General features: G+C 35.8%; 3 protein-coding genes and 3 long non-coding RNA genes across 11 annotated transcripts in view; 4 read left to right on the top strand and 2 right to left on the bottom strand.

The window, feature by feature from the left end:
- The first annotated feature begins 97 nt into the window (after positions 1–97).
- Positions 98–4,761, top strand: LOC113219309. Of its 2 annotated transcripts, none has more exons than XR_003306288.1 (3): positions 98–229; positions 3,749–4,068; positions 4,672–4,761. It is a non-coding gene; the product is annotated as an uncharacterized LOC113219309 (long non-coding RNA). The 2 variants fall into 2 exon arrangements; XR_003306289.1 differs by lacking the exon at positions 98–229 and adding an exon at positions 2,415–2,501.
- Positions 1,627–5,646, bottom strand: LOC102653780 (cilia- and flagella-associated protein 251). The gene is made up of 2 exons (XM_006561411.3): positions 5,553–5,646; positions 1,627–3,989 (listed from the first exon to the last, which is right to left on the bottom strand). Exons 1-2 carry the CDS (start codon positions 5,601–5,603, stop codon positions 1,764–1,766), a joined length of 2,277 nt encoding a protein of 758 aa, XP_006561474.1. The 5' UTR covers positions 5,604–5,646; the 3' UTR covers positions 1,627–1,763.
- LOC102653761 lies at positions 4,965–8,715 on the top strand. 3 transcript variants are annotated; one of them, XR_003306284.1, is made up of 6 exons: positions 4,965–5,063; positions 5,201–5,414; positions 5,517–6,574; positions 7,840–8,015; positions 8,196–8,409; positions 8,609–8,715. It is a non-coding gene; the product is annotated as an uncharacterized LOC102653761 (long non-coding RNA). The 3 variants fall into 3 exon arrangements; XR_003306282.1 differs by lacking the exon at positions 8,609–8,715 and having other exon boundaries at positions 5,517–5,802; positions 6,294–6,574; positions 8,196–8,326; XR_003306283.1 differs by lacking the exon at positions 8,609–8,715 and having other exon boundaries at positions 5,201–5,334; positions 8,196–8,326.
- LOC409777 (ionotropic receptor 25a) lies at positions 6,598–12,544 on the bottom strand. 2 transcript variants are annotated; one of them, XM_026445791.1, is made up of 16 exons: positions 12,414–12,544; positions 11,196–11,348; positions 10,669–10,872; positions 10,435–10,601; positions 10,157–10,348; positions 9,906–10,070; positions 9,647–9,844; positions 9,338–9,559; positions 8,898–8,997; positions 8,634–8,811; positions 8,179–8,362; positions 7,849–7,970; positions 7,563–7,710; positions 7,319–7,488; positions 7,134–7,255; positions 6,598–7,029 (listed from the first exon to the last, which is right to left on the bottom strand). In XM_026445791.1, the coding sequence occupies exons 1-16, from the start codon at positions 12,493–12,495 to the stop codon at positions 6,758–6,760; spliced, it is 2,679 nt and encodes an 892-aa protein (XP_026301576.1). In that variant the 5' UTR covers positions 12,496–12,544; the 3' UTR covers positions 6,598–6,757. The 2 variants fall into 2 exon arrangements, with proteins under 2 accessions (XP_026301576.1, XP_026301575.1); XM_026445790.1 differs by having other exon boundaries at positions 7,134–7,488.
- Positions 9,039–12,415, top strand: LOC113219307. The gene is made up of 6 exons (XR_003306285.1): positions 9,039–9,232; positions 9,305–9,411; positions 9,523–9,681; positions 9,784–10,251; positions 10,437–10,741; positions 11,838–12,415. It is a non-coding gene; the product is annotated as an uncharacterized LOC113219307 (long non-coding RNA).
- A 2,545-nt stretch (positions 12,545–15,089) lies between the features above and the next one.
- LOC100577697 overlaps positions 15,090–23,410 on the top strand; it is a 61,071-nt gene continuing 52,750 nt past the window's right edge. Inside the window, exon 1 of one of the 2 annotated variants that reach the window (XM_016916948.2) lies at positions 15,090–17,799. In XM_016916948.2, coding sequence (XP_016772437.2) covers positions 17,706–17,799 — 94 coding nt within the window. In that variant the 5' untranslated portion in view covers positions 15,090–17,705. Of the gene's footprint in view, positions 17,800–20,241; positions 20,434–23,410 lie in introns of those variants that run through there. The other variant, XM_016916949.2, reaches the window with a different exon arrangement.

Raw genomic sequence — 23,410 nt, 5'->3', positions numbered from 1 at the left:
AGACGCCAGAGGTCGCGACGCGAGTGGATGAATCGAGATTTCGTTAGTAAGAGGTTATTTGAAGGGTGGAGAGAGTGATCGATGTTGAAAAGGGATGATTTTTCATTTTGATTAGAGGATTCAAGGATTTTATTGTTGTTGGACTTTGCAATTTTATTGTATTGTATCGAAATGGAATGGAAAAGAAGTTTTTTTGTAAGAAAGAATTGATGTGGAAGGTATGTTTGAGGTATGGAGAAGAGATTTATGTAGAGATTTGTGTAGAATTGATGGAAAAAATCGTTTGGAGGATAGAGAAAATGATTGAACTTGAAAAATAATCTAAATATTTAATAGTGATTTGACTGTAAATTGAAATTGAGGTATGGAAAAGAAATTTATGTAGAGATTTGTGTAGAAATGATGGAAAAAATCATTTGGAGGATAGAGAAAATAATTGAGCTTGAAAAATAATTTAAATATTTAATAATAATTTGACTGTAAATTGAAATTGAGGTATGGAGAAGAGATTTATGTAGAGATTTGTGTAGAATTGATAGAAAAGATCATTTGGAGGATAGAGAAAATGATTGAGCTTGAAAAATAATCTAAATATTTAATAATGATTTGACTATAAATTGAAATTGAGGTATGGAAAAGAGATTTGTATAGAATTGATGGAAAAAATCATTTGGAGGATAGAGAAAATAATTGAGCTTGAAAAATAATTTAAATATTTAATAGTGATTTGACTATAAATTGAAATTGAGATATGAAAAGAGATTTATGTAGAGATTTGTGTAGAATTGATGGAAAAAATCATTTGGAGGATAAAGAAAATAATTGAGCTTGAAAAATAATCTAAATATTTAATTTGACTGTAAATTGAAATTGAAAAAAATGGAAATAATTTGGATAATTTGAGTTCTTTGCAATTAAATATTTCTTCTTTTTTTTTTTAAATAAAATCTTCAAATTATATAAAATTATTCAATAATTTAATTAAAGGATATATAGTCTAGAACCATTAAATATTTTCTGTGATTTTAGCGTTTCTATTTGTGTGGTTTTAAGGTTGAACAATAAAATTATAGGAAAAGAAATATTGATTTTCTAGATGGATAGCTATCCAACCATTTACTTGAAAGAAATAATAGAAACAGTTAAAACAGCGGGAAATTTCTCACCTAACGAATAAACCAATGATAAAAAAAAACTATGCTTCCTGATTCACTGTTACATTTCATCGAGAAATGTTTCTTTATCCACAGTCATCCATCCACGACGAAATAAAACATCGACAGACTCTCGTATCTTCACTTTCTTCTCACAAAATATCGAACAAGAAATTAGCCATTCTTTTTTCTGCTACGTATAGAAAATATGGGAAAAGATATCTCGTAAAAACTTGTTACACCAAGTTTCTAATTTCGTGTTCGATCGAGCATAACTATAACGCAATTCCACATAAATAGATAGAGATTAATTTCATCATATCTTAAATATAACGAATTTTTAATTACAAACCATACAACCATTCAGTATTATTATTACATCTCTTATAAACTAAATTTAAATTTAAATTTATAATTTAAAAAATATATATATAATTATTTTCTTTATCAATTACAATATTTAATAATTATCTTTAGCTTTCAACTTTGAAATTCCAAATAAGAACTCTAATTCTAACTAATTATTAGAATTAGTTAGATTATCTATTTTATCTACAAGCGATCAACCATCGTCAAATCTAGCAAAAAGATAAAAATAAAATATTATTTTCAAATTTTTCCGCCCGACATAATCTTATCAAACTCCTCTTCGTGTTCAGAAGTAGTCAGCATGTACGCTGGAAGTGTGAATCCAAGAATCTTATCGAACACAGGTTTAGTTTCCTCTACGTATTCATATGGTTCAGTCTCCTTGGATGCCTCGGTGTTTCCAGAACTCTTGTTAGGTGGTAATTCTCGTTGCACGTATACCTTCCCACTGGCAGAAGCTTCTGGTTCGATGGGTACATCATCCAGATTTTCAATAACCGACCTGGGAATCTTTTTGGTCGGTTCCTCTTTCGCCTCTCTATAATCGATTTTATCCTCAGCTGGTTCTTCCGAAGTCACAAAAGCACATTCCTCTTTTTTGAATCCTTTATCGTCGACACATTGATAACAAGTCATTTTATCTCTCATTAATTTCTTACAATTGGAACGATCTTCCTTTTGAAATTCCCGAAGAACCTTCTGGATCTCCTCTTTCTTCTTAAACGCATCGTAGAAACCTACATCGCTCTTTTTCGGAGCAGATTTCAACGATTTTTCCATTTCTTCAGATTTGGATTCGTCGGAAGTTGGAAATTCTCTTTTGCTGGCTTGATCGGTAATGTAGGAACTTTTATCAGAAGAGTAATCATAACCTTCCTTTTCGTAGGGCAACTTTTGCCTCTCCTCTTTCTTCTCAGATTCATCGTAAGATTTGTCATCGTTCGACTCTGTTGGGCTGCCAATTGACCTAGATTTCGAGTAAGAGTAACTTTTATCGCTCGGTTGATATTTATACGAGCATTGCTCGGAATTGCTTCCAGTTTTAGGATCCTTGCAAATCTTGCAAGTCATGGAATCTTTCTGAACTTCTTTGCAGTGGCTCGGTTCGATACTTTTGGCAACTTTCTCGGATTCTGATTTGGATTTCTCGTAGCCGGACAAATAATCATCGTCGTCCTCAGAGATTAATTTAGAATTTTGGGAAGCAGCTTGACGATAACTGGACCCAGGTTCGTCATCCTTGAAGTAAGAGGTTAACGGAGAGGAGTGACTCTTGTCGTAGTAGCTTTCTGGAATGGAATAGTCTCTCCTGTATTCCTCGAGTTCGCTTTTAGCTCTCTTCTCTTCATCCTGACCGGACTCGCTGGAATCATCATCTTTGGAAGAACTTGCAGGATATCCAAAACTCTTTGTCCTGCTAAATTTATAAACTTTATCGTTCGGTTCATAGGCGTAGGAGCATCTCTCGTAATTTCCACCCGTTTTGGGATCTTTGCACACCGTGCAAGTCTTGGAATCTTTTTGAATCTTCTTGCAATTGCTAGTCGAGTCTTTATACTCTTCTTTTCCTTCTTTATCCTCAGAACTCGAGTATTCTTCCTTAACTGGTTTAGTTTCAAAGTATTTTCTATTAGATCTTTCCCCATTTTCCTCACCATCCTTCTCAGATTCTCTAGGATTTTTAACAGAGCTAGATTTGGTGTAAGTGTATTTCTTCTCTGCCGGTTGCCTGATATAGGTGCATTGCTCGTATTTGGCATTACTCTTGGTATCTTTGCACACCATGCACATCATGGAATCCTTGATCACCTTCTCGCATTTTTCGTTTTTCTTCTTATACTCTGCCGGCACATCGTCCGTCCCCTCTGAAAATATCTTGTCGTTGAATCTGTACGGATTGTCCCCTCTTCCGTAATCCTTGAAACCGGAGAACCCCTCGTCAGAGGGGTTGGATCTCCTGTTTCTGAACCCTGTCGAACTTTGTTCGATATTACCGGCAGAACCGGTGAATGGTTGTGAACCATTGTAAGAGCACTGCTCGTAGCTGGCTCCATTTTTAGGGTTTTTGCATTTGTAACAGATCATGCTGTCCTTCACGCGTCTGGTTTTGATCTCTTGACAATACGGGACCCCAGATTTCATCACCATGTCCTTGTACTTTTGGGAATCCTTGTCAGTGATGGTGTAGAACGGGGATAATACCTTTTTGAAATTTTTGTTTTCAGTGGGAACCTTCTTGCTGGCCGAAAACGAGAGCCAATCCTTGGGTTTGACCGAGTCGAATGCCGCGCGATAATTCCTCCGTGATTCTAAGAAGCTGGCGTAAGATGGAGAATGTTCCGAAGGGACAACGTCATAAGGAGCCTCGCGGCTTCTACGAATCCACGAGTGATCGTCGGTTGTTAAACGATTGTCGTAGATCTTGGCGTTTGCCGGCGTCCAACAGATGGCCAAACTCAGGCATATCTGTGTCACAGAAATTTATCTTTAACTTAAGGAAAAGTATCAAATTATTTGGAGCATTAAAATCAATGCTTCAACGATGGTAAATTAATAATAATTTAATAATAATAATTTCTAAAAGAAAATATTAATTGGAAGAATAAATTTATTAAATTTATATTTAATAAAGTTTATATTTGTTATATTTAATAAAGTTTTACAAATTTTTAGATTTCTCTTCAAATGATGAATCCAGTTAAATATTAATTTATCAAATCTGTCACAGAAATTTATTTTTAACTAAGGAAAAGTATCAAATAATTTGGAACATTAAAATCAATGCTTCAACAATGGTAAATTAATAATAATTTAATAATAATAATTTCTAAAAGAAAATATTAATTGGAAGAATAAATTTATTAAATTTATATTTAATAAAGTTTATATTTGTTATATTTAATAAAATTTTACAAATTTTTAGATTTCTCTTCAAATGATGAAGTTAAATATTAATTTATCAATAATTTATCAATATCTGTCACAGAAATTTATCTTTAATTAAGAAGAAGTCAAATAATTTGGAGCATTAAAATCAATGCTTCAACGATGGTAAATTAATAATTAACAATTTCTAAAAGAAAATATTAATATTAAAAATAAATTTATTAAATTGAGAAGAGAATCATAAAGGTTTACAAATTTTGAGATTTCTCTTCAAATGATGAATCCAGTTAAATATTAATTTATCAATAATTTATCAATATCTGTTACAGAAATTTTTAACTAAGGAAAAGTATCAAATAATTTGGAACATTAAAATCAATACTTCAACGATGGTAAATTAATATAATAACAATTTCTAAAAGAAAATATTAATTGGAAGAATAAATTTATTAAATTTATATTTAATAATGTTTATATTTAGTATATTTATTATATTTAATAAAGTTTTACAAATTTTTAGATTTCTCTTCAAATAATGAATCCAATTAAATATTAATTTATCAATAATTTATCAATATCTGTCACAGAAATTTATCTTTAACTAAGGAAAAGTATTAAATAATTTGGAACATTAAAATCAATGCTTCAACGATGGTAAATTAATAATAACAATTTCTAAAAGAAAATATTAATTGGAAGAATAAATTTATTAAATTTATATTTAATATATAGTTTATATTTATTATATTTAGTATATTTATTATATTTAATAAAGTTTTACAAATTTTTAGATTTCTCTTCAAATGATGAATCCAGTTAAATATTAAATTATCAATAATTTATCAATATCTGTCACAGAAATTTATCTTTAACTAAAGAAAAGTATCAAATAATTTGGACCATTAAAATCAATGCTTCAACGATGGTAAATTAATAATAACAATTTCTAAAAGAAAATATTAATTGGAAAAATAAATTTATTAAATTGAGAAGAGAATCATGAAGGTTTTGAGATTTTTCTTCAAATGATGAATCCACTTAAATATTAATTTTATCAATAATTTACAATTTCAAAAGTAATTTCTAAAGTATTTCTAAAATTTTCAGGTGAAAAGTCAATGGGAAGGCAATAAAAAATGTTACCAATAAAAATCCATCAAAGGGAAGTGAACGGAGGTTGTAGGAGAAGATCATGATGCGCGATATCGGCGATCAGTGAACGCTTATTCCGTTTCCGGTTCCGGTTCGTCGAGCCACATCACTTTCCCATGAAATGATCTCGCCTCCACGAGCAAAGCCTTTATATCGACTTGGCGATTCGAAAAGAATCGCTGCCCCACCCTTTCAGTTTCGATTGACACGCAAGCGAGTATCTGTGAGGAGTCAGTGAACAGTAATCAATCAGAAATATTCGAATCAGCGACCGTAAAAGAACGATGGATATTGTTTGCTCGTCCGTGGCCATTGGTCGATCATTTCTCTCTCGTTAAGAGAGAGAGAGAGACAGAGAAAAAGTTCAATCACGGATATAAACACTGGGAAGAAAGTGGAAATATCTTTTTAATATTGTTGATATTTCATTTTTGTTTTATGCAAAAAAAAAAAAAGGATCAAAAATTAGATGGAAAGATTCTTTGATAATTTCGTTTATCACTTTTCTTGATTATTTTTATTTCAAGTGTCTCCTTAAGATTGAAAATTGAGATTTGAAAGAATTGAAAGGACACAGCTGACCGATCCGCCAACTGTTCACTTTCATTTATGCAATTCCGTTACCGCGATCGATGAAAAACTTGGGCGACGAACAATGATCTATCGAATTATCCGATCCGAGAAATTGAGGAAAAACTTGTTTGTACGGATAATATTTTTTCCTTTTTCCAGGAAGAGGGAAATCCTTTCTGAAAATGAATCTGAAAGAAAATTTGAAGATAAAAAAATTTCATCGCCGTGTAAACAATATTTAACTTTCAACTTTTATTGGAACAGAGATGATTAGAGTGTGATGGATAATGGATAATATAAAAGGAAATATCTTGTGCGAGGAAATTATCTACAATTATTATAAATAGATCTAATATATTCGATTGTGAAATTCGCAAGAGGCGTGGAGAATCGCAACATTATGAAATAGCGAAAAACAAGAGCAAGCTCTTGTACAACAGGTAAGAACAATTAGAAACTTTTATTCCCAATTCACGTTGCGTTACGGTTTTTTTATTTGAAACTATCATTACTTATTTCAATTAAAATTCCTCTTCTCGTGTATAGAACGATTCGATTCAATTTTTACATCTCAATTGCATAATACTCTTTATTCCAATTAAATTTTCTTTCTTCGTAGATTCTCATTCTTTGAAAGGGAGATTGCGAGGATAAACGGAAATGTGAGACACGCGAGGAGGATTGTTCGTCTTTTCGAAGAATGGATTGATAGGCGCTGGTTTCATCTGCAGACTCATTTTCGTCAAATTTTGTATTATCTTGTTCTTGACTTTTCTTTTCTTGTCCTTCGTCGATTTCTCCGTTTCCGTGTTCCGTTTCCGGTAATAGAATACCTCTCCTGCTAAGGTGATCATCGCCAGGGCGAGTCCGAAGAGGGTAGCGATAAATACTCCACCTGAAAATTTTGGTTTAAACATTTAATTCAATCTCGAGTATTGTTGTCTAAAATGAACCAAAAATTTTCAATTTTGAAATTAATAGTAGTGGAGATCAATTCACCCAAACTTTCCAAAGTAATTCCTTCATTATCATCAGAATTCAGGCATTGTGCCTTCTGCGTTTGGTTCCAATATTTAGAGGCCAACATTTCAAAGTATCTATCTTTCTGCAAATCCAAAATCCTGCAAAGAATCGATATAAATGATACAATCATCCCTTTAAGTGTCCAAATATAAAAAACAAACTTTCTGCTTATCTCTTCCTGCAAATGGCTTCCTTGTTGAACAGCAATTGCGTAAGGTTGTTCCGCAAACACTTCCCCAACCTCTGTCAAATTGCAATTCTTCGTTACCTCATACCGTATCTCCGACGAATCGTGGATGAAAGCGAATTCTGCATTTTCGCTTTCTATCACCTGAAACGATGCGAAAAAAGCAAATAGTTTCGTCGATTCATTCCATATTTGACTCAACGGTCGTAGTTTAGTACCTTTCGAAAACCCTCCACTGAATTTGCAACTGGGCCGACTTGTGTGATAGCTTGCAATATGTGGCCGTATTGTTCCTTGATAGGATAATCCCAGACTCGATACTCCACCTCGTCACTTGTGTTGTTCAACGTGATTTCTTTCCATACCCTAAATATGAATATGAAATTGGAAGAAAATTTTTTACTTATTTTCCTATATATTAATGTTTATTCTTAAAATTTCATCAACTTTATTCTTTTTTTTAATCCGCTATTAAAGCTCTTTTCATTTTTTCAGCAAACTTACGTGTACAATTTATCCTCTGCATTCTTCATATTTATAAAATACTGATGCTGACTGGAATTAGCCACGACAGTATAATTGATTCTAGATTGTCTGGCCAATTGTTCCAAAGATTGCACAGGAGACTACAAACAACACACAATATTAATTCTCATTTTGAGGATCAAAAGGTATGTGCATTCTCAATTAAAAGTTTAGAATCACATTTTTTACTAGAAAAATAAAAATTGGATAAATTTTTCTATAAAACTGTCGCATAGAATTAATGATTATTCGATTAATTATTTCTCAAAGCTTTTGGATTTGTATTTTAATGAGAATAATATTGAAAACCTGCATTCTTTCCACAGTAAGGAAAGCAGCTAAGTTAGCAGTGAACGTAGCCAACATTAAAACAACGAATAACCAATAAGCAGCAACTAGTATCCTGCTTGATAACGCTTTGGGTGCCTCGCCGCCACCTTGGGGTGTAAAAGACGTCAAGGCGAACCAGAAACTCTCCTTCAACGTGAATTCCCTGAAACACAGGATATAATTACGTTTAACGTAATCATTATTGATTAAGTAATTGCTTTGTCTTTACGACAATCATTTACGATAAGATATAATGGTCATTAAGGATGCTTTATAGTGATCTTGATCTAATCTCCAACAAATGACCAAAGATATTGACGCGAACATTACTATAATAATAATAATAATAATAATTAATCTAAATTTCCACTAATGAAACTTCGATAATTAATAATTTTTTATAATTAAGATTTTAGAAATTTTAAAGTTATTACCGACAAGGATACGGATACAGTTGTTTATTATTCCTGGCGCTGTAAGGAGAATATTTGTCAAGTATCCAAATCATGATGCCAGTTAATGTTAAAGCTCCTACGATGCTTAACCACACCTCGACTTTGAGTACTGTCATAAATTTGAAAAGGGACGGTTTGCGGACAGGTTTCCTCATTACTTATAACAAAAAATTAAAAAAAAAAAATCGTATAATGTAAAAATTTGTTGTTAATACTCAAATTAAAAATAGTCGTATCATTTACCAATTAATAAGCCGGATTGCTCGAAGTAAGGAGCGACGAAATCGATCACTTCCTCGCGTTCTGAAGTCATTGTCAATGCAGCAACTATGATATCTGTCTCCTTAAAAAAAAAAAAAATAATTAAAAAAAGAAGAAAAGAAAACATGATAAAATAAAGAAGAGAAATAAATTCATTCAAAAGAAGAATATTAATTTGATGAAAAAATTGCAGAAGATAATGTTTTATACTAAGAGATATGCACGGTTGCAGACTTACAGGCGCCATCAAGTTCAATATATAGGGTATTAAGAAAATTTTGATATTTCTTTAATAAAATGAAAAAAAAGAAATAAAGGTAAAATGTGATAAATAAAAAATAAAAATATTGAAAATAATGTTTTATACAAGAACATTTGCATGGTTGCAGATTCACAGATGAAATTCAGTGTACAAATCTTACTCCTTTAGCTAGATCACCAATCAAGCCATTCCATTGTCCATTAGGTAATTTCTTGCCAAATTGTCGATCTTCAGGTATGATAAGATCATAATCAAATTGCATCTCTTCGGATAATTTCTTCACAAAGTCTATACAATATCCATCCCACATATCATTTCCATTCTCATTTTTCATAACTTTTCCAGTCGCTGGATCGATTTTAGGTATTATCCAAGGCACTGACTAACGTACAATTTCAACGTATCATTATTAATTAATTAATAAATAAATGTTACAAATTCACAATGAAATTAAACGAAACTTAATTACGGGAGTAATTCCAATTCGAAAGAATCTTTTAGCAGGTAATATCTTTTTATTCTCCGCCTCTTTTATCTTTCCATTCCTCGTCCAAGTGGCCAACGGTTCCAATAATCCATTCTCAAGAATTTTCAATTCTATTTCAGCTTTATACGTGATCATCCCTTTCTCTGGCCAATACTCAAACGTATCGTTGCCTCCCAGTTTCTGTGGCAGAATACATTCCTTCGATTCTCAACGATATTTATTTCATCTCAACATGACTTACAGCAACTATATTCTTGTTGAACGCCTCAATCGTGACATTTGAACTTTGATTCGCGTTTGACGAGCATTTGACACTTTTTGGCTCCACGCTGACACCCGATGCCTGAAGTTCGCTCATCAGGCTCACGATGAGGCCTACCAATCGTTTGAAATAATTCGAAAATATCTGCCAAGAACCAACGCAAGATTAAACAAGATTATCACTCCAATTGTCATAAGTCAAAGAGGCTATGAAAAGCTATAGAAAAGTACTTTAACGTTTGAAGGACAATTGCAGAGGGATTCACCGATTAATCTGCAACAAACGTCCATCTTCATCCATAGAACCGTGATGGACACGTTCAACTGTAAGTCTCCGTTGATGTATTTAAAATCCTTGTAGTTATTATCGGTGAAAATCAATTTCCATATTCCATTTCTCTTCACCAATCCTCCTTGCACGGCCTAAACAATTTTTATGTTAAAAAAATAATTCTTACGTATATAATTACTTTTCTTCACAAGAAATAAACGTTTAAAATTCTCTCTACAGTTCTGAAGTAATCCTCCATCTTGGCTGTACTGGCATAGATAGCGTAATAAGACGGCGATGGCCTCATACTCTTGATCTTCGACACCGTTTTCTCGGTGAATTCGTCGATCACGATCAATCTCAGGATCGAGTTTCCGATCAAATAGTAGAGACTCTGATTCAACTCTGTTAAAAAGAGGCGATGTCGATTTTCAAAGAAAATTTGGGAAAAAGAATTTAAAAAACTCGCTACCTCTTTCATCTTCGAAGATCAGAGCAACATCAGTGGCGTTTTTCAACATCAAAAGATCATCGATCGCTTGGATGTACGGGTTTATATTGCTGTCACCCCGTTTGTATATTATTCCATTCTCGTTGGCCTTGTTCCGAAGAGTATCCCAACCGGTCCAGGTCATATCGAGTACGATACTGATCCCCTTAAATAAGGCAGCACATACTGCAAGTTGATTTTAACAAAACAAGAATAAGATCATGACAAAATATCTTTATATATAGCAGCAGCTAATATAAATTAAACAATTAATTATATTTTGAAGAATTTGTTCAATTTGTATCTTGTAGTTTTAAATGTTTTGATTTCTTTCAAGAAAAATATATATATATATTTGCAAAGAGATCTCAAGAATTAATATTGTGATTAAAAATTATCCAATATTAATTTTAATACAGTTTTAAAGAAAATGTTAAATTTTAAAGAAATTTCAATGATCTTAAATTTATTAATAGCTGCTTTTAAAGAACATTTCTAAACTTCTTAACCTTTTTTAAAGCTAGCATCTGTATTGGAACGTTCAACTTCTATTGTAGAAATGTGAACAGAGATGATGTCGTTGCCATAATTCTTTTCTGCTTGCGGTAGAGCTTCGTTCAAAATGTTTAAAATCGATTTATCCGGTTCTTCTATCACTATCACTGTAAAAAAAAAATAAAAATGTGACGTAGAAGAGAGAAAATTATTTACACAAGATTATTCATATAATCTTTTGATTAAAAGAGCTTCAACAAAAAGGGAATATTAATATAAATTAATGGAGAAGGAAAAAAATTATTGACACGTATAATTTTTCAAGGAAAATAATAATTCATAAGGAAATATCCCTAATCGTACATCGACATTAAAAAAATATGCAATTTCATCAAACACGCGATCCATTTATATTTCTGATTAATGGTTATTTCTTAAATTGTTTCACGCGGTTTCGTCACGAGAGATCAGATCTAATCGATCAACAATTATCTACACATTATAAATAATTATTTTTGATTTAAAAAAGATAAAATACTATATATATATATATATATTTTTGTAAATAACAAAAAACATATGATATGATATTGTGTTGTCTTTCAATTTTTCCTCCATTATTAATCACTCTTGTAAAATCTTCTTTCTATGTCAAGGAGCAGAGATTGACCGAGTCGGCGCAGGAGATGCGGAAGGTTTCAAGTCAGACAGCTCCGTCACGTGAATAATTCAACAATAGTACAGCAACCTTTCCGTATCGATGTATCGATGAACCAATCAAAGTTTCATGCAAGCATCGTGCAATCAATGTTTAACTCGTGTGTGTTTAATTTCATCTTTATATTGCACGATAAAGAAGAATAATAAGTCTTCTAAAACGATTTCAAATCCTCTGTTATCTATTTAAAAAAATCATTCTGTGACAAATGATAGGAAAGAAGAATAATAAATTCTGCGATGAACGATGCGAATCGTACCAAGAAATCATCTAAAGAAATTTTCTATCTATTTAACAAAAAAAAATCAAGAATTTATTACAATAAAATTGAAGAATACTTAAATGCATCTCAAAAGAAACTACAAGCGTGAAGAGAAGAAAATCAAAAGTAGACATGATATTTTGTACAAAAGAGTAATACCTCGTTGAAAAATTTTACAAAAATCAAATATCGTTTCTTGATATCATTTTTGAAAAATTATATTAAATCAAAATTCATCGTGTAGATACTTACACATGTTCATGGATATTTGACAAATGGAAACACCGAGAAATGTAAGCAGCAATGCGCACACCGCAACTAGTGTCGTGGACATGGCTCAGGAGAATGGAGAGTCGGTACCGGATGGACGAACAACGGCTGCCTTCCGCGGAAACAAGGTAGACAAGCCTGAGGACACTGTCGACAACGATAACCACGCCTGCGCCCGCCACTCTCCCTTATGAATATTACACCCTCGTCTGTCAAACTGTACTCCTTGTTCCCCGTTAAATGCATTTTGATTGTGTTCAGCCACGATGTCACATCTTGATGTCACGGGTTCCTTCCATCTTGGCCATCGATTTATCGCTCAACTTGTTGACGTTTGCTCAAGGATTACCAACCTGAGTCGATGGTTGCAACTTGCGAAGATAGATTTTGCGAATCAAGTTGGAGGAAGATGCTGAAAGAGAACAGAGATTTGTGATATTGGATTTGAATTTTTGACTCGTGGTTAAATTGAAGAAAAGTGCATAAAAATGCTTAATAAGAAATTATCAAGTTTGTTATTCACGTAATTAAATTTAAGAGATATATTTAAAGCAATTTTTTTAACGATAATGTAAATATATTATTATTCAATTGAAAAACAAAGTCTTGATGAATTATTATCTTGTAATTATTTTAATTATATTTTGTTTCTACGAATTATATCAAGTTGCACAGTTTATACCTGTGATTTCTTTTGCATGTGAATCGCAAAAGAATAAAATGATCGATACGCACATTATTGATTCGCCTTGGACGACGTAATGCATTTGTTCGGTAATAGTTAACGGAGGAGGCCTATAATCAGGAATCGTTGGTTGAAAAAACTAACTTCTAGTTTTCTAATCGATAATTGATTGTATCGCGATGTGACCCATTCCTTTCGCGGTTGAATTGGCGAAATTCGATCGTTATTTTCATGTCCGCTCGACGATAAAATTCCCTTTAACCACCATCGTCCATCGAAATCATTCCATCGAATCCAATTCTTCGATTGAATCTCAGAGTGAAGAAAGGAGAAGGAAAAAAAAAAGAAGAAGAAGAAGAAGAAAGAAAACGAAGCAGATGATAGAATCGTGTTTCTCGATCGACGAGTCCCGGCCACGATGAACGTCACGTTTTCCCATTATCAGTTCTGATCATGGTCTAAGGTTGATTAATTTCCATGGTTGAGGAAACCTGTGAATCGATGGTGCGCGGTTACAAAGGAAAATAATGACGCAAGGATCGAGAGATTGCTCCGCAGATGTTCCCGAGGCCAGCTGAGGCGAAATGCTTCAATAGTTCTCGCACTATTTTTAAATATATTTCAGATGTCCTTTATGCAAACGCAATCTCGAGGAACCTGCCCCTATTGTTTCTCACTGTTTCGTCTCTTCTCTTTAGAAGTTGCGTGACAAGTTTAGACTTGATATCGTTGTGAAAGTACGTTTGAAAAAATTCGAAATAAAATTTACGATCGATTCGTCCGTTAAGTTTCTATTTTAAAAAATTGGCAAAAAATTACCTTGGCATCGAGGAGGCTTAAAATAAGAAAAAGAAAGTCTTGGAGGATCGGCTTTTACTTCACGTTGTCAAGTCAATAGTTCAAAGATGTTTGAAATTATAGTGGGAATATTTTTTTTGATAAAGAAAGTATTATTTTTCTCTGAAAAGATGTAAAATTTATTTATTACCGTGACAAAAAGATAGAAATAAGAAGAACGGAAGAGAACGCCACATCGTGTCCATTGGACGAACTTTCTTGCCACAAGTGTCGCATTTCGCTGTAAGATGTCGTTGCGTGTGCACAGGATGCGTACGTTAAAAGAGACAATTCCGATTACCATTCCGTGTGTTTCATTGGACTTTATGAATCGGCGTATTGCATTACGTCATGCACTGGCTTGCATAATGCAATACAAGATTTTTATCGTTACGTGAATTAAAATTAATGCAACCAAGGAAGGAATTGTATGTGAAGGGCCGGTAAAACAGGAAGCGATATCATCGTTCAATTCGTAAAATAAATGGTTCAAATCGGTTTATCGTCAAACGTAGAAAGCTGTGTGTTTCACGGTGTTTCATTGTCAGTTATTTTTAATTTATCCTTTCCGATTTAAGTTTAATTTGTTGTTGTTAAAAGTGCGGTTAAACTTATCCTTTGAAAAAATGAATAAACAGTAAAGAAGTTGAAACGAGATGTTTAATTTGACTCGTCATAACTGTATCTACAAATTATGCCCGCTTTCAACATTCCATGGTGAGTGAGCGGATCTTAAAGAAATGTTTAAAAAATACGCGCAGGATGGCAGTACAGGCGTTTCCACCACTGACGTATCCCACCGAAGAGTTTCGGTATATTTTTCTTGCATAATTTAGTTCACCAGACGCTGCAGTTCTTTTAATCGGCGCCGATTTTCGGCCTAAAATACTGCTCCAGTTTCATGGAAAATGGAACATGCAATCCCTTCGCGATTTTTTGTGCTTCTGCAAACGTGCTATATAACGAGATGTACACGAGATGTTCATACGTATAAAAACACCGCACCGTAACTATTTTCACATATATGTAATTATTGCCCATGAAAATTATTTTTTATATCAGCGTATAAAATTCAAATTACAGTCTATTAAGTCTAAAATTCAAATTACAGTCTATAATTGAAGGAAAATTAGGGCAAGGAGAGGTAAAACGTGTGCGTGAGAAGTGACTTTGTATTAATAGGAAAGAATATTTGCATGATACAATAATGCAAATGCGTTCAGTATACGAGCGACTGATACACAATTTAACTACCGTTACGGGACACTTCGCCGAGTGAAGTGGCGTCAATCGAACGAAGAAATACGGAAACGAGAAAAAGAGAGGAAGCGGCGAAAGAACACACGAACGCGCGAGAACGCGTGCATTAGAAACGAAATGCACGCGTCAAAACGTATTACAATTTCACGCACGAAAAGTTACACGAAAAGGTTCGTGGAACGCGAGCCAGTACAACGGATTACACCCTATACAGAGAATGAGTTGCGGTGGAAATTATGGACAATATTGTCGGAACAAATTAACGTGAATGAACGAATTATTTTAAAAAAAAAAAACTTCTGTTTCCGTGGACGAGTAGATGTGACGAGAATTTGGAAGAAAGTTAAACCGTGAAGATATCACGCGGCGAGGAAAGAAAGGAGGAAAGAATAGAATTTTATTCAAGAAGCGCTCTAATGCGGGAAGTACAGGCTCGGTGATTTCCGGATGCAATCGGTTGTTTCCGGCACGGCCGCCCTCCCGAACTAAAACCATTCATTCGATGGAGAGCGAGAGGCGAAGGATTGAACGGAGAACGGGATAGGAAGGTGGTAGGTGGAAACGAGAGTTCCCGAGGAAGAAGGATGGAGAAAGTGAGTGAGCGAGTGAATGAGAGACGAGCAGAGGGAAGAGTAAGTGGAAAGGAGAAGGAAAGCGGTGTGGCAGGGTAGAGAGGCAAAGAGAATACATGAGAGAGGTAGGCTCGGCCGATTCGAGAAGGCTGGCAGGCTGCTGGTAGGCAAGAGTAAGAAAGCGAGGGAGCATACTGGCTGGCAGAGGCAGACTGGCCGGCCGTGCGCTGTAGTTAACAGAACTGCTAGCAAATCGGCAGCAGATGTGGCCAGTTAGCTCTGTGCTGTGTTCTCGTTCGGATCTCGGTGTTCCGTATATTTCGATGACTGACTGAATCCGCAGTCGATAGTAGCGATAGTTAGCTATCGATTGTCGAGCGTGATCCTCGTCGTCGACATCGACCCGTATCGAAATTGAAAGAACGATGCAAAAGTGAATGCGAGAAAAAGGTAACAGAATCAATGACAAGTCGTGGCAAAGTGAAAACAACTTTTTGCGAACATAATATCGACGTATAGTATAGAGTAAGACGAAATTGGATGGGATAAACGGCGACAAGAGGGAACAATTACGATCTATCGAGAAGAAAATCAGAACGTAGAGAGAAGAGGAGAGAACAAATCGAATGGAACAGTCGGTCGCGCGCCAGCACCAAGAACGCAGTGACCGTCGTACCTGTCCGTCGGTGGCCGAAGACTTGTCCGATCGAGACTCGGGAGTGATGTGGCAACGTTGCTGGTGGCTCGCGAGTGGAGGAGTCAGTCGTTGCTCGGCTGTTCTATCGTAGTCTGTGTCTGACAGTGCAGTGTCGCTGCCAATAGAACCGCGAGGGCCCGTCAGGGCCCACGAACAACGCGAACACGAGCACCGCGATAAACACCGCGGTCAAAATGACATATTTAAGAAAAATAAGAACGAATTACATCACGAGTATCGAAGGGACAATCGTACAAACACGTCGTTCATTGCTACGATAGCGCATGTTCACGTTGTTTATTACCATCGTAAAATAGCTCAAGAGAAGAGAGAGTTTTCATGACTTGCGAGAGAGTAACAGTGTTTCGAAGCGTACAATCGCTGTGTGACGCGCGTATTCGTTGTATATACACATCCGTTTCGAGTCGCTACAAGCGGGTTTTCTTCGAACCTTTGTAGAAGTTCCTAAAGTGCGTGCGTACGGTTACATACGCGGCTGCTACTCGAATGTCGAGAAACGAATGAGTGCGTGAATCGTGACAACATCGTGTCGAAGTGTACAGAGAGTACTCAGAGAGAGAGTGAGAGAGAATCCGTCTCTCTTTCTCTCGCATCCCGTAGAGGCCGTGGTCGGACTTTACGCCGTCGTACGCGCTTCTCCCCTCCCCCTTAATAGACTGCTTCTTTCTCCCTCTCTCTCGCTGAAGGCCAATTTATCTATCCCGTCGGCCGTACGTCTGTCTTAGTCTATACCATTCCTGTCTGTGCGCTGGCAGAGTTTTCACTGGCGCGACACGGCACGGCACGCGCGCACGGTACGACACGTAAACGAAACCGGCTGTCCAGGCGAATCGGGAGTGTCAAAGATCCGAAAAATCACGGGCATGGGAACAGTGTGTGCCATGGACTGAAAAATAGTGCGGGACCCGTTGTCTCGTGCTTACCGCCGTCCAAAGAAGATCTTGCATTTCATCCGGTGCGTGCTTGTGTGTTCCTTTACACCAAAGGAGGAAGAGAGGTTAGGTTAGGCTAGGACTCGCGTCACCCCTGGCCACAGTCCGTCCTTGTCTCTCTTACACTTGGTTCCCCTACCTCTCTTTCTCTGGCATACAACGAAGAGGAACGCAGACACAAGAGTCCAGACCGATTACATACACACGTACGCGCGCATACACGCACACATACATACGCAGGACAATTGGGGAAAGAGGAGGAAAACACAAATGCCGATCGCCCGTGGAATTCTGGTCGCTGGAACTGCGGCTCATTGCTGGTCTTCCGCCGCTGGCATGCTTCGATTCCTCGCTAGACTTTCAGGTTAGCACGCAATCCATCTCTTATTCGTTGGACAGTATGTCTTCGACGTTGACGGCTGCAATGCGTCGATTATTTTTCGTTTCGATGGGAAAAAGCTACATGCCGCGCACACGAGGGGAGCCGCGACAGGGAAAAACTAACGACGATCGTCGTCACGTCGTCGTATCGTTGCCGGACGGACGATATTCGCCAATAAGAATTGTCGATAACAATTACCAATAAGAATTCTCTCGTTCGTGATAATAAATCAATCAATAATCGTTGGACGAAGTTTTGACGGATCTCGAACACGAGAAAATGTCGTTCTTGATTCTTGTTTGTTTCATACCGTGAAGATATCTTTATTTCGATTTTTTCTCTCTCTCTCTATATATATATATATATGTGCGCGCGCTTGTGTCTCTTTTCCAGCATCGACGATGCGCACCGTGCTTTAGACTCTTTATACTTCGGTAAAAATTTCGCTATTTTCTCGGCCCGCGTCTAGTCGCGTCGGCGGCTCGCCGTCGGGGAATCCGTGCGGTTTCGATTCCCAGACTTTCGAGTCAGTGCACCGCTACTGCTAGCTGTTAAATGGAAGTGTACAACGGACGACGTAGACAGAATAAGAGGAACAAAAACGAGAGACGGCCTCGTGTAGCCGCGGTATTATACGAGTTCGCGTGTATCCCGTGCAGAGAGGATTTGACGTATCGACTCGGATTTCCATAGCGTCGCGTAAAATTAACCTTCCCCGCCTCTTATCCCCACTCTCTTCCCCTTTAATACATACATCGCCGATCGTTGTCATCAGTTTAATACTGTTTCTCTTCTTGCTACATTTCTTTTTTCACCGTTACAAATTTTCATTTCTTGATCTTTCTGATGTGATTTCATCTATATTCTCGCGATAAATATATTATTTTAACACGTCTCTTAATTCTATTTTACGTACGATGAAAGATACGAAATAAGAATATAATAGAAGAAGATATATATATATATATATATATATATATATATATATATAGTAGATAAGATTGTTCGCCGCGTATATTCGTGTTATTAATAACGTTTTCGATATTTTGTTAATCTTATCTACAAGGTAAGATAGGTAAGATAGGTAAACAGGAAGGAAGCAGTTCGCGATTCTCGATTATTTGATCCATCGGTTATTTATATCGATTACATCGTATTAATTCGACGGAAAGGATCAGTCATTCTTTATGACGAGACGGGACGGACTTGTGAATTTCACGTGAATTTTACAGGTTTGCTTATCAACGATTTGTTTTATCGAAATTGCATTTGTAATTCGTTCCCAATAAAACAAAATGGATTTTAGAATTATAATAGATTGTTAAATTGAAATGTAGAATTAAACGATTCGAATCGCATAGTAGCATAGTAGTTTCTGTGAGAAAAAAAAAAAAGAAAAAGAGAGAATTTTATTGTAAAGAAAGAATGGTGATGGTAATTATTTGGATTACGGCAATCCGTGGCTGCGTAGCAAGAATCAGTGTCCTCTTGACACGCCATAGCGACATAGCAACACCAATTCTTCTCACATCGGTGTTAATTAGCAGCCAAATGATCGCTATTGTCGTCGCTTTCGCAATGATCAACGCCGCGAAACGAGTTCTTGTTCGACAAGCGAATCCATTAATTTTGTTTCTAAACTTGCTTTCATATTAAAATATTTTCTCTGTTTCCAAAAATTTTATAAATTTTTCTTTTTTTTTTTAAATATATTTTTATTTGCAATATACAAAGTATAAAGCAACATCCAAACAATATCTATTTTCAGACTGTTATGAAATTAATTTCTAAAAAAAAGAAAACACAAATTTTCTATATATTTTAAAAATCGAAATATCTTTGAAATTTCGTTGCACGTAAAATAACGATCGATAATTAACATTTTCAATAAATGCACACAGAAATTTTCTCGTTAGATTTAGAATTAACTAAAACCGTCATTTCGCTCAATCAATCTCTCTTAATACATCTTATCGTTTCTCATAACAATCGAAGCTCGGTTTCCAATATCGATAATTCTGTTTATCTGATTTCTCGATTCATCATCGACTAATCTCCAATCATAAAGCGAGTCGTATCGCGATTAAAAGAGAATCTTCCCGGTCGAATTCTCGACTCGAACAGTTTCGTATCGATTCAATCGAGACGAACAGCGGCCAATAGGCGAACGATCCGCCCCACCCCCTCTCCTCTGTCCGTTGTACATTAATTCATCGACGAGTGAATGAGTTAACCTCTACGCAAAAATCGGGCGCGAATACATCAAAATATAAATAGAAACGTGTCTGGGACCCGGTTCTGTGTGTTTCGATTCGAGAATTTACCTATCTATTTGTCAATTTTGATCGACGAAAAGTGCGAACAAGTGAGAATATATCGAATAAGTAATAATCGTGCGGCGTCCACACACGACATCGCGAACGTGTGTACCGTCGGATTTTTCGCGGCGTGCAAATGTGGAAGAGATCGATGCAAATCGCGGCAAAAGTGAGAGTGGCAATGAGTCAACATCCGCGTCTGCTGTTTTTCTAGCCATCGATAGATTTCGAATAGAGAATAATACACAGTTCGTTCGTGCATCCTTTTTTTCCCCCCCCTCTTTTCTTTCTACCGTAGGTATGTATCTCTACGTTCTTTTTCTATCTTTTTTTCTTTTCTTTCTCCTTTCTCTAGGGAATATTTCTCGGTGATTTTCTCTCTCTCTCTCTCTCTCTCTCGCGCGAGTTATTTTCCGAATGGGGAAAAAGGTTGATTCGAATTCGATAGGGCAGGATGCAGACAGGAGCCGAGTGATTTTCTTGTTAAATCGCTTGCAGACGCTTTATCTTTAGAAGCCACGGACAGACAGTGGCACCGGTTTTTTTCTCCTTAACGGAAATAGCTATCATTCTATGCGCCTTAGAATGAACCGGCAATACTCGGCAAAATTTATTTTCGACGTGTAGGTTTACGTATCCGCCGTCTGGCCGGAATATCGGCCGGGGGATCATCAAAGGGGGCGAGAAACCGGGAAATTCGCTAAATTTCGATCTCGTTCGAATCGTCTCGAGAGACCTCGGCGCGTCTCGTCTGGCGCATTCGTCGCGTCCAATAGGATTTCTCTAGTAACTTCGATGCGCTCGTACCAACCAATGAGTATAATTATACAAGAAAAGAAGAATTCATTGTCACCGATTAATTTTTCTTAAATATTAACAAGTTAAAAAAAGAAATTTATTTAAACTTTATCCGTCATAAAAGAATAATAATTTCGCAATTTCTCTTCGGTTGAACATATAGGAATTTCCAAAAAAAAGATTTTACGATTGTCCACTAGTTGTTCATCTTGTATCAGAATTCTTTTTACCGACATCTTTTCTTTTATTTTTTTTTTAAGTTTATCTAATTGTAAAAAATCATTACGCTTGTAAAAAAAAGCTTTTTGATGAGAAAGTGACATTTGATTGTAGAAGTATTGGGTAAATTGGAAAAATATCTCGTCGAGATTCAACTCGCCGCGTTGAATCAGCGTTCGATTAGCGTAAAATTTCGTGAAGGCTCGACCGTCCGTCCGTATGATTCACGGTTCCGGTTAATCGATTCGGCCGATAAAATACCAATACTTGGGGATCTTTTATTTCCCCTAGGATCGCATCGATGGTTATACGCATAGAAAAATTTTCGCGGCGCGAAAGATTCGAGAGAGTATTTCTGTCCCCATTAGCAAATAGCACATGAATTATACATGGCTGACTGTTAATTAGCGGCTGTGTGTGTTATATGTCGGGTTTATCGAGTTGGAAAATTAAATGATTCGATACGTGCTCGTGGATAGAAAGGATTGCCTAGTGTCGAATTTATGACGTAGTCCCCGGTTAAAGGTCCTTCTTCTGCCTAGGACTTCGCCATCAGGTGTTATTTAATTCAGGTGTCGTGAAGGAAAGTGAAGAGGCTCGAACGAATCGTTCGAGCAGTATCGAATATCGATATTTTAATAATATTCGTAGTCGTTGCGCCATTTTATTATTAGAACTCTTGTAAAAGATATTTTTTTCTCTCTCTCTTTCACTCTATTATTGACTTAAAATTATGCAATATTTTAACACGACAATTATTATTTCTCGAAATAAATGTTCCACTGTTTCTAAGTGATCTATTTTCCATTTTTCAATACCTCGTGACAACGATGAGTAATATTTCGATTCATTTTTTTTTTTTTTAGCAAAGATGTTGTGATGAAAAATTAATCACGATAGAAATTTTTTCATTTTTCGGACAATGATGCCTCTCTCGTGGAATTTAATGTATCTATTTTTAAATAAGAAGTGTCGATACAACAACGAGCATTTATTGTTAGATTTTCTGGACAAATAATTGGTCATCGAATCTCCTTGTTTTCGTCAGAGAATTATTTTTTCGTGGCAAAAATACTCTTTTTCTCTTATATTACAATTTTCACTTTTAATATTTAAAGCAGGATAAAAATTATATTAAAAATGCGAAACTTGTAATTATTTCATATCTATCTATAAAAATTAGATTTTTCTTATTTTTTTTTAATTCAACATTTTCGAGTCAAATTCCAAGATTGATTAGATTCCATTCTTTCAGACTATAACCGTACTCTCTATTATCGTAATAAACGCATCTCTATAAAATTAAAATTCCATCGTTTCATATTTTCGCAAAACTTTTCCATAGAATTCCATTAGAATCGGCTGGGTGAAAGGGCGATCCTTTCGGGATCCCCGCTAACGAGGATACTCGTGTATCGTATATCCGGTAATATCGTGGCCGATCTCGAACGGTGAAAATCGGTGTTAACGGTGGGCTGCGTCGCTCACTGTCTCTCTCTACCTGTTTCGCTCGTAAAATCGCACCGTGGAAACCGTATTCGCTCCTCCGCTTCGCGAAAAAGTTTGTCCGAAATGAGTTTCGACGATTAATAATTCCTTCTTCGCTCCTCTTGCAAAAATTAATTATATTTTGCAAATAAAACATATATCTACGTTCAATCAGATAAACGAGTTTTTCGAAAGAAAGAATCGAAGTAGAGCAACGTTAAAATTAAAATTTATCTAATTGTGAACGAAAAAGAATGAAACATACCTACCGAGTTGATGATACCGATCGAGTAAACTGGATATATATATATACACGTGTATAGTTGGGTAGCTCGTTTTCCATTTAATTGTTCCTCCGGTTAGAAATTAGAAACGAAACTCGTTGGACCGAGGTAGAAAATAATCGACAAGCCCGGACAATCTCGATCATGAATATTAACGTATCCTCTTCGACGAACGATTTTACCACGGCTCTCTTCGATTTACGTCCGGTGTGGCACGTGAAAGGACGATCAATTATTCGGGCGCGCGACACAAATGTTATTCGGTGCATCACGCGGCGGCACCTATATCGAAACCATCGAAACAGGATTGTCCAATCGCCGTTCCACGTTTTCCCTCACGTGGACCACCCCCACCTCGTCTCTAATTTCATATCTCTTTCTCGTATCTCGTTCGTTAGATATATATACGATATCATTGCGATATTAGAAATTCTATTTCTTTTTTTTAATATTTTCATAAAATAAAAGATAATCAACTATCATGTA

Source organism: Apis mellifera, linkage group LG16 (genome assembly GCF_003254395.2).
Source record: "Apis mellifera strain DH4 linkage group LG16, Amel_HAv3.1, whole genome shotgun sequence".
In the NCBI taxonomy this organism is placed as follows: Eukaryota; Metazoa; Arthropoda; class Insecta; order Hymenoptera; family Apidae; genus Apis; species Apis mellifera.
This window is presented reverse-complemented; position numbering and strand designations above follow the sequence as displayed.